This window comes from Bactrocera neohumeralis, chromosome 3 (genome assembly GCF_024586455.1).
Source record: "Bactrocera neohumeralis isolate Rockhampton chromosome 3, APGP_CSIRO_Bneo_wtdbg2-racon-allhic-juicebox.fasta_v2, whole genome shotgun sequence".
Taxonomy (NCBI): Eukaryota; Metazoa; Arthropoda; class Insecta; order Diptera; family Tephritidae; genus Bactrocera; species Bactrocera neohumeralis.
The window spans coordinates 14150223-14164842 of record NC_065920.1 but is presented as its reverse complement, the minus strand read 5'-3'; the positions used below and the strand labels follow the sequence as shown (position 1 = coordinate 14164842).

Sequence of the window (14620 nt, the reverse complement as noted above, 5' to 3'; positions counted from 1 at the left end):
ACGTAGCTATAATGCATTTCTAGTAAATTTGCTGAAGCAATTCAAGTCACAATCTCAGAAAATAGCACATATATAAGAACTTTCCCAGGATCCCAAACACAAAAACGCTTACATGCACACCACTTAATTGGCTCTTGTGCAACCAAAACTACCACACACAAATATGTTTGTCTTTAAAGAAGCTATCCTACATTTCATGGTAATAATTTATTTCTTTTTCCGCTTTTTTCTCTCGAACGCTGCTGTTTCCGTTTAGTTGCAAAATCGAGGAACGGAAAACAATGTCACCAGTAGCACCACAAATACCGGTAGCAAATGCATTCTTTAAACTAAAAGCAAAAAGAACAACGTTACGAGCAGCTGATGCAACAACGGAAGCCCTAATATTGGGTAACGCAGAGCATAACGAAAACTTAACCGAATTTAATAGAAGTTAAAGGGTAAAAGAACAGTGAGTCCAGCAGAGTGGTGCACAGAGCACGGGGTGTGCAGCGTTTTGAGTGCGCCTACCACATCTGAGCGGAGGAAATAGACGAACAACAGGAAGTGTGAGAAAAACAGGAAGTGCTGAAATAGCAAAAGCCAAGCGAAATAAAAATAAACACACACACAGCCGAAAATTCAGCGGAAATGTTTACAAAAATGCAAAAATTCTACATTTTAGCATTTTCAATTGCAACAGTGTTGGTGTTTGCTGATGCAGATGGCTTTGCCGAGTCAGGTTTACGGCCAGCGACAACGACAGCGGAAGCGCCGATAGTGGGTGCGACGGTGACAGTGGGCGAACAGGCGTTGGAAGGGATGCCGGTGAATATAAATGCAAAGGCGATGCGTCAACAAAAACTGGCGACGACCCACACCCACACGGGAACAACAACCGCCACAGCAATGGCAGGGGCAATCGCAGCAACAACAACAACAACCGTGACATTGGGATCCTCAAATGCGCCTGCAACACTAACGTCGACAAACGATGCGGACGAGCAGGTTTTGAATACAGCAACAGTAACAACAGCGCCAGCAGCAGCACAGCCAGCTGAATGGGTGAGTGATGAGCAGGCAAAGCCAATTCAGCTGCAGCAACAAGAATATGCAGTAGAGGCGGCGGCAGCAGCAGCGACTAGTGAAGCTGATGGCAAACAGCAAGTGTATGGCTTTGTAAAAAATGATATTAGAGAGCGGCCAACAACAACAACAAACAAAATTAATGCTGCGGCATACGAGAATGGTGTTGCCACACCAGCCATGCCCACGAGTAGTGGCAGAGCAACAGCAGGCGGTACAGCCAGCATTTTCGGGGAAGCGCCAGCAGTAAATGTCGAAAGTAAATCACGTGCGGATACACTTCCGCCAGGCAATGGTGCGGCGAGTAATGGCGGCCGCGGTGCAGCAAAACTCGAAGAGCACGGAAATGTAGCAAACACACAAATCATTAAAAATGCAGAGGAGTTGCGTGAGGCGCACACGAACGACGAGCGAGCGGATGTATATGCAGATGAGCTGGACGGCGAGCGCACCGAGTCCAAAGTGGGGGAAATTGAAACAGCCGAAAGGGTTTCGAATGCTGAACGTGGTGTTAGAAAAGTGACAAAGCAGTGGGAACCGGATGGCAAAATAGAAGCGACTAGTGACATGCAGCCAATTGCGAAAGAAAATAGCGGAACAGCTGAAGTGAAGAAGCCACAAGAGGACGCCACCGCAATGTGGTTAAAAGAGGCGGTGAATACAAGCAAACAGATGACAGGGGTGGACGACACTAAAACTTTAAGCGCGAAGTATACTGTTAGCACGGAGCCAAAGAGAGAGCCAGATGCAGCGGCAGAGGAGAGGAGCATAAAGCCAACGACGACAAACGAAGAGACAACGGTGGAACCAGTGAAAGATGACACAGCAGCAACACAAACAGCGAAGGATGGCATCAATATTGAGCTCCGACTCACGGATGGACTATACCGCATTAAATTGGCTGAAATTGTAACAGACGAATACAATGGCAGTGGCGCGGAGGAGCAGCAGCAGGTGCAGCAGGCAACAGCTGGCTCTCGAACAACGGACGATGCAGCTGCAGCGGGTACCAGTAAACCAAGCGAGCTGCCAGAGGTACAAGTGAGCGCACAAGCGCGATACGGCAAAGCACGAACGGCAGGGGCGGTGACAACAATACCCATGCTAGATAAGCCACAAAAGCAACAAGCAGGCACTGAACAAGTAGGCCAACATGCACAGCAAACTGCGCTGACAAAACCGGTTAAACAAAAAACACAACAAGCGGCAGGCGAACAAAAACTCGTGCAACAACAGTCACAACAGCCAGAGCAACCAAACCAATTACGTCGCAAGCAGCCAGCGAACAAAGATATAGAAAACCGACAGGTGCAGCAACACAAAACAGACACCGCAAGCGAGTTGGATAACATGAATAGCCAGCACATGAACAACAACAAACATGAAAACAACAGCAACGAAGAACAGAATGACCATGTCGAAAACACAAAGCGTACAAGCACTGTAATTGGGTCGCGCGCCACGCCGCCCGCACTCAACATAGTTGATCTATATCCCATGAAAATGGAAGATTTCAATCCAATTATACGTGACTCCAATGCGAAGTTGCTAAAAACGCGTACCATCTATAAGCCGGTGGATAGCGACGACGCAGATCAGCAGCCGCAACCAGCTGAAGGGTTGTACGTACAAGCCGACGACGTCGGGGAAATAGCACACCAACAGAATTTATTGCCAAATGAAGTGAACGCGGCGGATAACATTGTGCTACGTTACGATAACATCAATAATTTGGCAGCGGCACGGCACAGCGTCAATCGTAGGCCAAGCGCGGCTACATCAACAACAACAACAGCCACGGCACAGGGTAATGGTAATGGAGTTGTAGCGGCAGCTATTAGCCCAGCACCCGAACGCCGGCAGCAGCAGGCCGATAGCATCAGTGATTTCACCGGAAAGCTGCTGGCCGAACAGGATGGTGTCATTACGGAAATCGAGCAAAAGTTCCGCTTGAATGAGTTTGCGGCAACGCCGACCGGGTTGCCCACCGCATCGCCGACAACAAAAGCAACAGCCAGCAAAGAACGACAACTGGTTGGCGGCAAAGCGAGCTACAGTGTCAACCACAAAGTGCAACCAACCAAAGGCGCCAGCAATAAATACACAAAATACAAGAGCGCTGGTATGCAACGCAGTGCGACGCAACAGCACGACTTCATCGAGCGACGCGTCAAGAAAAGTTTCGACTTCCCCATGCACCGCGCGGCCAGCGTTAGCGATGCGCTCGGCATGCCACATGTCGATTTCGCCAATACAAAGTTCAACACGGATGGTGGGGCAACGCAAAGTCACAGCGACATGCCTGTTGGCGGCGCGGAGGGTGGTAATGGCGCATTGAGAGCGGCGCTTGGCACACATCCGGAATTTTCGACAACGAAATTCTACAACAGCAAAGAACTCTACAATGAAATGATGCTGCACAATCGGCAACGGCTGAAGGCAAAAGCCAAGGTGGAGCAGGCCGCAGCTGCAGCAGCAACAACAGCAAAAAATACCGTGGAGAGTGCGGCAAGTCGATTTGCGTTGCGGCAAAGTGCAAAGTTGGCAACTTCCAAGTACACGCCAAACGCAGATACAAGCAAAGCAATTACGGGTGAAGTGCGCATGAACTCTCAGCAACGGGTTAATAGCGACAGCGATGCCAAGCATGTCACCGAGTTACGCGCAGATAACAAAGTTGCGGCGAATGTGGGGAGTAGTGGCGCACAAAGCGTTGTGAAGGCTAAAAGTGTTGCCGCGCATGCAGAAAGTAAAGTCGTGGAACTAGAGGGGAGTCAACTGGTGGCGCCGGAAAATGCGCAAAACGCAAAGGCAAGCGCACAAATGCTGTCAACAGCAACCACAGTAAGCGCTGTATATACACAACCAGCTATTGGCGACAAATCGACTAAGAAGTACCAAAAAGAATTGCAACACGCTAAATTGCTACTCAAGACACTTTTGTTGCCGCCGACAAGCGTTAATGCCACCAGTGCGCACAAGTTCAAGCCAACTGTAGCCACAGCGACAACAACGCGCGTAATTGCAGCAGCAAACGGCCAAAATTACAGCAGTCAAGCCAACTTGCACACACCGCACACCGCTGACGACACGCCTGACACCGTTACAGTTACTGCGAGTCATTTAGATGCGCTTGCAACGGCCAAAACTTTCGACATTAAGTCGCTGCCGCGCAAGAGCCAAGCCGTTACGCCTCCAATAGCTACGGATGCAGCTGTTGGCAATATTGACAGCGCCACACACAGTGCAGTAACGAGCCAGCCACTGCAACGTGTTAATTTCGATGGCGTTAACATCGTGCATGTTAAGCGCGCGCAACCGGCGCATATTGCAACAACTGCTATCACGACAACAACCAAAAATGGTATGACAACAGCTTCGTTGATTTCTTCCAAAAAGCCTTTTTCAGACTCAACTACAGCAGCAGCAGCTGACCCTACGACACCAACGTCGCTCATCTATCCCTACCCACAATTGCAGCATGCCAAGACGACCCATATTAGCCAACCGCATGATACTACCGCCACAGTGCGCAGCACAAGCAGCACAATGGTGTTTGCCACTCGCACCAGCGCCGCCCCCACCACCACCACCACCACCACCGCAAATCTCTCGAAATCCTCCTCAAAGCCAATCGTCCGACCACGCATACTTAGTCGCCTGCAGGAGAAAATCAACTCACTCGAATGTGAAATACAAAACGTGCCGAGCGATGCGCATTTGTGGCGCGGCAATGAGACGCATGAACTGCTGCTACCCATTATGGTGAGTAGGCCAATTGCCTTTATGAGTTTTCGCATTGTGTTCTATTTATTATACAATACATATTTTTATCCCGCATAAGCCTGCAAATACGCATATTATATTAGCAAATATACATATATTGCAAGGTATAACTGTATGTCTACTACTAGCAAAATATTCGTGGGTGTGTATGGTATTTGATAAGTAAACCTTTATTGGCTTTCATAACAAATTCATTGTATTATATGAAATATATATGCCCTGCCTTATAAGTTAGGTAAATATTTATGATATATGTGAAAGCCTGGCTTAAAATCTCATTTAGCCATGATTGTTACACATTTCTTGCGTCACTCAAATGATAGAGAGAAATACTTATATAAAATATTAATATTTGTGTATGTGTATATTTTCATCCATTTTGGCTAAAAATAACAAAGTTTATTACCCATAAGATTTGTGTTGGCATATTTCAAACAAAAACAAGAAAAAAAATCAACTTCGGCTGCTCCACAACTATAATACCTTACACAAATTCAAAAGATTCATTACATGGGTGGATTTTGTTATGCTATAGTCATCCGATCTCAACAATTTTTTCGGATATTGTACAGTTACTTTAGATAATATGTAATGCCAAATTTCGTAAAGATATCTTATCATATGTAGAAGTTTCCCATACATGGACTTGAGTTTGATAGATCAGTGTGTATGGGAGCTACATATATGCTATAGTGGTCCGATATAAACATTTTTTTTGGAGATTGTACCGTTACTTTAGATAATATTTAATGCCAAATTTCGTAAAGATATCTCGTCATATAAAGAAGTTTCCCACACATGGACTTGAGTTTGATAGATCAGTTTGTATGACAGCTGTACGCTATAGTCGTCCGATCTGAACATTTTTTCATAAATTGGATCATGGACTCAAACAATAGCTGTTACCAAATTTTGTGAAGATATCTGTCCTAATAAAAAAGTTTTTCCCACAAGAACGTAAATTTGATCGTTCAGTTTGTATGACATCTATATATATACCATAGTAGTCCGATGTGAACAATTTCTTCGTGGTTTATACCGTTGCTTTGGATATTAATCTGTGCTAAATTTTATGAAGTTACCTCGTGAAATGAAACAGTGTACCATACAAGGACTCGATTTCAGTTGGTTCCGTCAAATGAGCGTCGTCTTCGAGAGAATTTCAGATCGATATCTAAAAACTGAGTTGATTAAAGTTTGGCTGTAGTGGATTGAGGCCATCCAAACTAATAATTTAAAGAGTTGAGATTGGATTTCATCTACTAATTTCAGTTTTAGCCAGAGGCGGGTAAGCGGAGCGCACATAAGTTCAGTGTTTGCTCTCGAGCTCAATCACTTGAGTTTAACTCTTGGTATCATAAGCAGTTCTATGAAACAATGTGAGAACTTCTCTTCTGACAGAGACTTCTGGTCATATTAGATTCTGTTATTAACTCGATTACGACGCTCATAACGAATTCGTAACTAATCATATTAGCTTCTGATATAAACTCGTTTAGGGCACTCATATCGAATTCGTGTACTAAAAAACTAAATTTTGAAATGGTAGATTCAAAAACTTTGCCTATTTTTTTCATAAGCAGGGAAGCAGCTTTCCGTTGATATAGAAGCAAGCTAGAGAACCTTACCGGCAACTTATTATCATTTATCTCTCTTTCTTTCTATAATCTTTAAGCGGACAACACCTGCTATGTTTCCTAACCTTATCTGGAGCTAATAATCAGCTGTTATTTCACCTTCTCTCTCTCTCCGTTTATTTTTGCCGGGTTATAGCAAAAAAATCTTACGCCGTTTCCACGATAGTCGGGTCAAGGTAACTAGAATGGACCCGGATATCGTTAAATAGATGCTTTAAATATTATTATCTAATCATAATAACTTTGAAATAAATATATGCTAGCGCTATTTTTATAAAATATAGCTCTATATATTTATTATTACTTATGTGTATTTGTGGCTATTTTGTGTCCGGGGCAAACGAGTAAATCAGCAGCAGCTGCTGTCCGAATAAACGAATAATTTTCACCCTTTAAGGGTGGAGGTCAACAGAAGATTGCTGTTAATTAAAAAGCATTCAACGCTCCAACAATCAAACGAACTGCCCGCAGCAACAAGAATACCCAGATAGTATAAGTGCTTGAAGCGCAACACACACAACTACAACTATAAACATACGCAGACTTGCATTTGTGCATAGCTTGAGTGCGCAATAACTGTGTGTGCTGAAATTGAAATATAAAAGAGGTCAGTACAATCGAGACTACGAGTGCAAACATATAATATTGCAGCTTGTTAAGAAACTTTATGAGCTGCAAGCAAATGAGAGGAAAATTAAATTTCAAATTTTCGAATATTTATACAATAATAAAAAAATTAAAAAATAAAGAAAAATAGAGAATTGGTGGCTGAAAATTTTCTGCAAGGTTTTGATATTGCAAACTGCCTTTTTATACAAAACTTTTTCCAATATATAACAGCTTTATTTTCACACCAATTGATTCGCCTCCCTCAATAAATGCAAATAAATAAAAGTAAAATACTCAAGTAATACAATCATGCTGGGATTATTTGAGCGCACAATTACTTGATTTACACCAAAATAAACACAATATAAAATCGGAACAGCTGGACGTTGTCGAGTTCACCCTCAGAGCCAGCATGTATACATTTGTATATAGAAAATCATATATGAACTTTCGCTTACAATACAATGGAAAGCACTTGAGCAAGCAAAGATGAGCTGAAACGAATACAATGAAGGCACGTATGCTTATAACCGATATACCCAGTAGGAAATGGTAAGTGTAAATGTTCGTTAAGTAGATTTGTAGAAAGATTGTTGAACGAAGTTAGCTCTTTACCACTTTTAGAAGCAAACTCCTTAAATTCAAACAACACCAATTAGAAAAAACTTCCTATAGCGCACTAGTTCCCCGGTTTTTAAGATATCGTCCTGAAATTTTACACACCTAGTTTCTAACCACGAAACAGTTCATTTGTCGGACTATTATAACGTATAGACGCCATACAAAGTAAACTATCGGAAAAAAAGTGCTTGTATGGAAATCATTTTTATTTGACGCGCTATCTTCAAGAGTTTTGACATAGCTTACTACCCAAAGATTTACTACATTTTCCGAAAAAATGGTTCGGATCGGACAACTATAACATAGAGCTGCCATACAAACTGACCGATCAAACTAAAGTTCTTATGAGGAAAGCTTTTTTAGTTGCCAAGGTATGGTGATAAAATAAGGCATGTATTGTAACTCAATGCAGTATACGAAGAAGTTATTCAGATCGGACGACTATATCATATAGCTGCCATACAAACTGATCGCTCAAACTCAAGCTCGTGTATGGAACATTTTATATTTGACAAGGTATGTTCACGAAATTTGCCACAGATTATTATTTTAAGTATCTCCACAATCTTCGAAAAAATCTTTTCAATCGGACAACTATAGCCTTTAGCTGCCATACAAACCGATCGGTCAAAAACCAAGCCCTTGTATGGAAAACTTTTATATTTGACAAGATAAAACTCACTAAATTTGGCACACATTATTACTTTAAGTATCTCTACGAACTCCGAAAAAAATCTTTTCGATCGGACAACTATAACATATAGCTGCCATACAATCTGATCCGTCAAGCTCAAGCTCTTGCATGTAAAACTTTTTTATTAAAAAAACTATCGCCACGAAATTTGACACAGATTTTAGCTCAAGACATTGCTACAATACCCGAAGAAATTATTCAGATCGGACCACTATATCATATAGCTGCCATACAAACTGATCGATCTAAACCAAGATAAAGAACTTTTCATACTTTTCAGACTATAAGAAATGCAGCTGCAAGATAATTAAAGCTTTAGTACAGCCGAAGTTTGTATTTTTGCTTGTATTGTTATTAAATATACTTCATATACTTCAAAAATTCTAGTCCCCGATTTGGTTTTCAATATAAAAATAAAATAAAATCTCAAAACAACTTAATTAATTTTGCATTTCGCGAAAGAATACTGCAAAGGCACACATATTTTCATTGTTATATGTATAAGTAAATAGTTTACACATTCTCTCCAATGGAACCATAGAACAATTATAACCACACCAACGCCGATTTAAGCCGAACCACAGCTCATTTTGCATACTTTCCATAAAGCGCCCACTGAAGTGTGTGAACATTGGATACTAAAGAGTATGGCAATGAGTTTATATATATGTGTGTGCACACGCACCTCCAATAAGTAGTGGCATTATGCGGTAGATATTGTTGGGAATATTAAATCCTTCTTTCTCCGAGCATACGCTTGCCCAGCGGATCAAATTACATACATAGATGCACTTGAAACCCATACAAGGCAGACGCCACTTAAACACAAAGTCATATGCACACGCACACACGCCTCTCAAGCAGGCACCGTTATGTTGATAAGCATACAGAGAAAATAATACGAACTCGCCAGCAGAGAGGGAATATGCAAATGTACTCTATACTTTAACTGAAAATTCTATGAAAACTGTATGGATGCTGAAGGGTATACTCGCAACAACAGTAACATCAATGAAAAGAAGTACGGTACGCACACACACACGCAATTGTGTACAAAATTTCCGGTCAGTTTATTTTCTATTACAGTGAAATTTCCATACTTTTGTAATTTGTAAATTTGCACGCAGAAAAACAAATTGCGAGCAAAAAAGGAAATAGAAAAGTCGAAAGTAGAATGAAATGAAAAAGCAGTAAAAAATCAAATAAACTGCGAACTAGCAGGGGAAACGAAATGGAGAGTGTTTCAAAAAAATCTGCGATGCGTGCGCTGACGATTTGCACGAAAATAGCATAGTAATTGAACAACAAACGGTAACAGCGTTGTTGGTCCACAATGAAAGGGAAAAGGTTGTGCTGGGCGTTGTAAATGCGAAAAAGTTTTGCGTGTACTCCAGCAACTCTCGGCAAGTGATATTGCATTTGTATTTAAATAAAGACCAAATTACCAACCCTTTTCTATAACTTATTTAAGCTGCAAAGTTTTGTGAAAAAAAGTGCAAAAGCGAAATGAAGAGAAAGCTTTTGTAATGGGTTTCAAAAACAAAAAAACACAAAATATAAAAAAATAAGAACCACTATTTCAGCGATCGAAAATAAAAACTGAAACCAAGTTACCTTTGGTAGCACAGAAGCTATACGAGTAATACTCTTCAGAGACAAAAGTTTTCACACATAGACTGAATTTTGATGGATCCGTTTGTATAGCAGCTATATGCTATGGTAGTCTGATATGAACAATTCAGCTGCAGATTGTAGTGTTGCTTTGGAAAATAATCCATGCCAAATTTCGTCAAGTTACCATATCAAATAAAAAAGTCTTTCATTCAAGGACCTGACTTCGCTCATTTAGTTTATAAAGCAGCTATATGCTATGGTTGTTCGATATTAACTATTTCTTCAGTGAATGCACCATTGCTTTAGAAAATTATTTATGCCAAATTTCGTGTAGCTACCACGTGAAATAAAAAATTTTTTCATACAAGGATATGATTTTGATAGTTCAGTTTGTATGACAACTATATGCTATAGTAGTTCGATGTGAATAATTTCTTCGGAAATTGCAATATTGGCGTAGGTAATAATCCTTCCTCAAGTTCGTGAAGATATCTCTCAAATGCACAAATTTTCCATACAAGCACTTGATTCCGATTGTCCGGTTTATATGACAGCTGTATGCTATAGTGGTACGATATCGCCGGTTCTAATAAATAAACTGCTTATTGGGAAGAAAAGAACGTGCGCAAAATATCAAAGTGTCATCTTCAAAACTGGAGGACTAGTTTGCGCATATACGGACAGGCGGACTCGGCTGAATCGACACAGTTCGATCTATTATTTTGCTTGTATTATATTATAATGAAATATTATGAGTGATGTTTGAGTAATGAAAAATTTCGAAAATTTTGTTCGTAAGCAGGTCCATCTCTCATACAAGCCTATTGTTAAAAAATACTAAAAGTGCGATGATTGAGTTGAAACTAAGGCCATAAACGTCCAATTCGTTTCTAAGAATGGCATAGAGTGGCCACACATATAATACCAGTTAAAATTGTGAGCAAAGGGCGTGGCACCACACGCTTTCATATGTAAATGTACAACATTATACTTGTAGGATGCTCAAACGATTTGAACCAAAATTGCAAAATATGTAAGTCTCCTGATACCCTCTCATTACAGCTCAGAAACTAGAAAAATCAAAGTAGAACCACGCCTGGGTTCTGTATATAGTCATTTGGAGCACATCTGTTTAAGAAACATAATCAAGGAAGTTATCGCCTAAAAATTTAGCAAATATAGTAATCTCAATATGTGGCAACTCCTTTACCAAAAACAGCGCTGTTGGTCTAAAGTGTCTTTAAACCCCATTAATTCCTTTTATTTTTCCTTTTAGGTTCCATACGTCTAATATAAGTCTCAGAAAGTTATCGCATTGAAATTTAACAAAATATATGGCTACTGGGTTGAATAGATTTGTAGCAGGTTTTTAGATGTAAACTTGGATTCAATATCGATCTATAAATGAGATATATTAAAAAAATTGAGTCGGAATGTGTTGACATGGTGTGATTCTGCCCATAGGGTTTTATAATAATCCAATTTCCAACTTCTGGGACCACATATTTAGTCGAGTTGAAGTTAGACTTCACCACAACGCTTCTCGGGGAAAATTATTTCTTTTGTTTGGTTGTTTGGTAAAGGTCTTCGAAGTCTAACTTCAAGTTGAGTCTAACAAAAAAAAATTTTCCCGGAAATAGTTGCCGGGCCAAATATAAATTAAAATTGCTCCTAAATGTATACTATAAAAATATGAAAAAATACGTCAGTGCAGCAGTCTAAGTATTTAATTTCCAAATCAAAATACTTTACGACCTCTTTAAGGTCCCCAAGCACAGTTAAAACCGTTTAATATATGTACTTTTATAGCGAGCAAACAAAAATTAAAATCTTTATAAATATTGCAAGGATGAGCATGTCTGCGTTTATTTCGCCTTTACCAGCGTCCGTCAAAAACAAATTAAGGAAATCTCGCAAAAATAAAAAAGTGCAAAAAAGGGTGTACGCCCGCATATGCTAATGTAATAAATTTTGTGGTTATAACCCAGTACGTGTACTTAGCAAGCTACACTACAACTCACAACCCTCCACCGCAAAAAGGACAAATACAGATTTCGCCTGTGTAGCCAGCCCGAATGTTAAAGCGAAAACCCGTTGTCCTTTTGCTAAGATATGCAAATTTTTTAGGACATAATATTCCTCAATAAAAAAGAACATAGAACGAACAGTGAGGACAAAAAATACGCAACTAAGTGCAAATGCATATACCTAAGGCACACATAAATATTCATATGTACGCGCATGTGTGGCGGAATGAGGTCTTTAGCACGCCCATCAATAAATATGCACATTTTATTTCTGTGTGAAAAAGGATACATGGCGGCTTGATCCATTTATGCGCGACATATTGAGTTGGTTGGGTTCAAATTTTCGCATATTTAGTTTGCGTTGACACAATAACATTCGTGGGTCACACCGTTTTGCGGCAAATGAAAGGCATATTTTTGTTGTGATTATAGGTCGCAAAAGATATATGTACATACATTGGCGCACACATTTGCAACTTCTACCTTCAGCCATTATTTTGCCATTCCATATACATATATTCAAATATGTATATGACCCACAGCAGGTCAGCCACAGTTTGTAACTGTTTAGCGGTTCCGTGAAATCGCATGCAAACTTTTACAATAACATCAAAACTAATTTGCAACTTTCGGTATTTGATTTGTAATTCATATTTATATGAAAATTTGTATGAATATTATTTTCAATATAATTGAAATAACACGTCAATTGAAAAGTACACGGCCTATCATAGTAAAACACATTTTTGGCTTGAGATAGTTTCAAGGTACAATTAAGACACACTGACAGACAGGCACAGAACAGTTCACTTCATAACTCAGGTCATGGAAAATTGTAAATACTGTTCCGCAATTTCCTTGATGTCCGTCAAATATTTGAGAAGGTCTTTGAACGAATTCTATTATATTAATTAAAGAGAAAACAACGCATCCTTTTCTACCTACTGCTAAAGTATATTATCAGAAACGTAGGTCAGACATCGATGTGATGCTGAATCACCTATACCATAGGACCGCGTTCTTACTCTACATTTTTTTAACTACTGACCTCCCAGTGCTTTACTCTGACTCCATAATTACGGCTGATGCATATGATACTGTACTGCTGGCGTAGATTTTACTGCTGCCTTCAGGAAACTTCAAACACAATTGACAGCTCCACAACGATGGCTTACCGAATGGGACGGCTTTAATACTGAAAAGCCCGTACAAGTGAGTTATACCCTCAGAACGAACTAAGTATGTTCCCAACTGGCTTTGGTACCAATAAGCATAAACCTCTGGAACTTGTAACTGATAACAGACGTACATGGAGAGACCACGTGGAAATTAAGAGAAACTACCACAGGTTAAGATCCGGGCAACTGTACTGACTCCTTAGTTCAAGATCCCGTCTCAGCCTAAAACAAGCTACTCATATACATACAAAGCAATACTAAGACCGATCTGATCGTATGGAATTCAAACTTGGGAGCTGAATCAAAATTTAAAACTATGAAAATTTTATCAAAATATAGTTTTCCGTTCTATAATGGGTTTACCTTTTTATGTGAGAAATGACGTCCTCCAACAAGACTTCTAATTAACTACTTTGAAAAATATCATAGAAGAGTTTGATAATCGTTAGCTCTCTCGGTTTGAGAATCATGATAACGTACTTGTGATCCAATTGCTTCAAAGTCATTGTTTTTCTCATCAAATTTAGGTAATGTCACTTTAATAATAAGACTTAATAATAAAACTGAATATAAGTATTCTACCAAAAAAAAGTTTAATCTATAATAAAATATTCTTTAAATGTTTATTTCGCTTTTATTAATTTTTTTACACAATTTTCAATTGCAGACCTCCGAGAATTGTCCATACGGCGGTACAGACTGTTCGCCATTATTGGTGTCCTGGGAAGGTGAAGCCGAAATACAGTCGGGCGATATTTTAATCGTGGAAATCAATGACACTTTACTGCATTTCAACCAGCATCATATCACGCACACCAGCCTGTAAGTAATCCTCACAAAACCTGAGTAAAAAAATTATATTTTTAAACGAATGTTTGAAGCAAGTTAGCAAATTTTTATAGATTGTAGTATTGTATGTGTGTTATAGAAAAGTTTACCAATTTTGCGAAAGATATATGAAAAAGTTCGTAATTATTAGCCAAATATTTTCACTTAAGTCCCTTCCATTATTTCGTCTATTTAGACTCAATCAATCAAGCCGAACCATAAAGATTATTTTTAGATTGGTACAACCTTCTTTTATGCTCGTGTGTAGTTTGATCTTCATATACCGATTAGTGTTTGTTTGCCTACTGAAATTTTACATTTACTGCCAAAAGAATTGTTCTGTAAGCAACTGACTGCGATATTCCTGGTAGCTCTGAAGACGGTGAACTAGCAAGAGCAGACCTCAACCAAAAATTAGACTCCGGAAAAGCGGGAATTCATATGCCTCTGGCTACTTGTAGATATCTATTCGTCAAAGTTAAATATAGCTGATTTTCGGCAGAATCAATCGCTAACTTGTTCAAAAAGCAGGCAAACGTCGCATGAAAGGAATATGAGCCG

General features: G+C 39.7%; 1 protein-coding gene across 2 annotated transcripts in view; it reads left to right on the top strand.

Moving 5' to 3' along the window:
* LOC126754140 (uncharacterized) overlaps positions 1 to 14620 on the top strand; it is a 68371-nt gene that overhangs the window by 15129 nt on the left and 38622 nt on the right. For both annotated transcript variants that reach the window (XM_050466066.1, XM_050466065.1), the window contains exons 2-3: positions 257 to 4830; positions 13899 to 14053. In XM_050466066.1, the coding sequence (XP_050322023.1) occupies positions 631 to 4830; positions 13899 to 14053 (4355 nt within the window). In that variant the 5' untranslated portion in view covers positions 257 to 630. The remainder of the gene's footprint in view (positions 1 to 256; positions 4831 to 13898; positions 14054 to 14620) is intronic.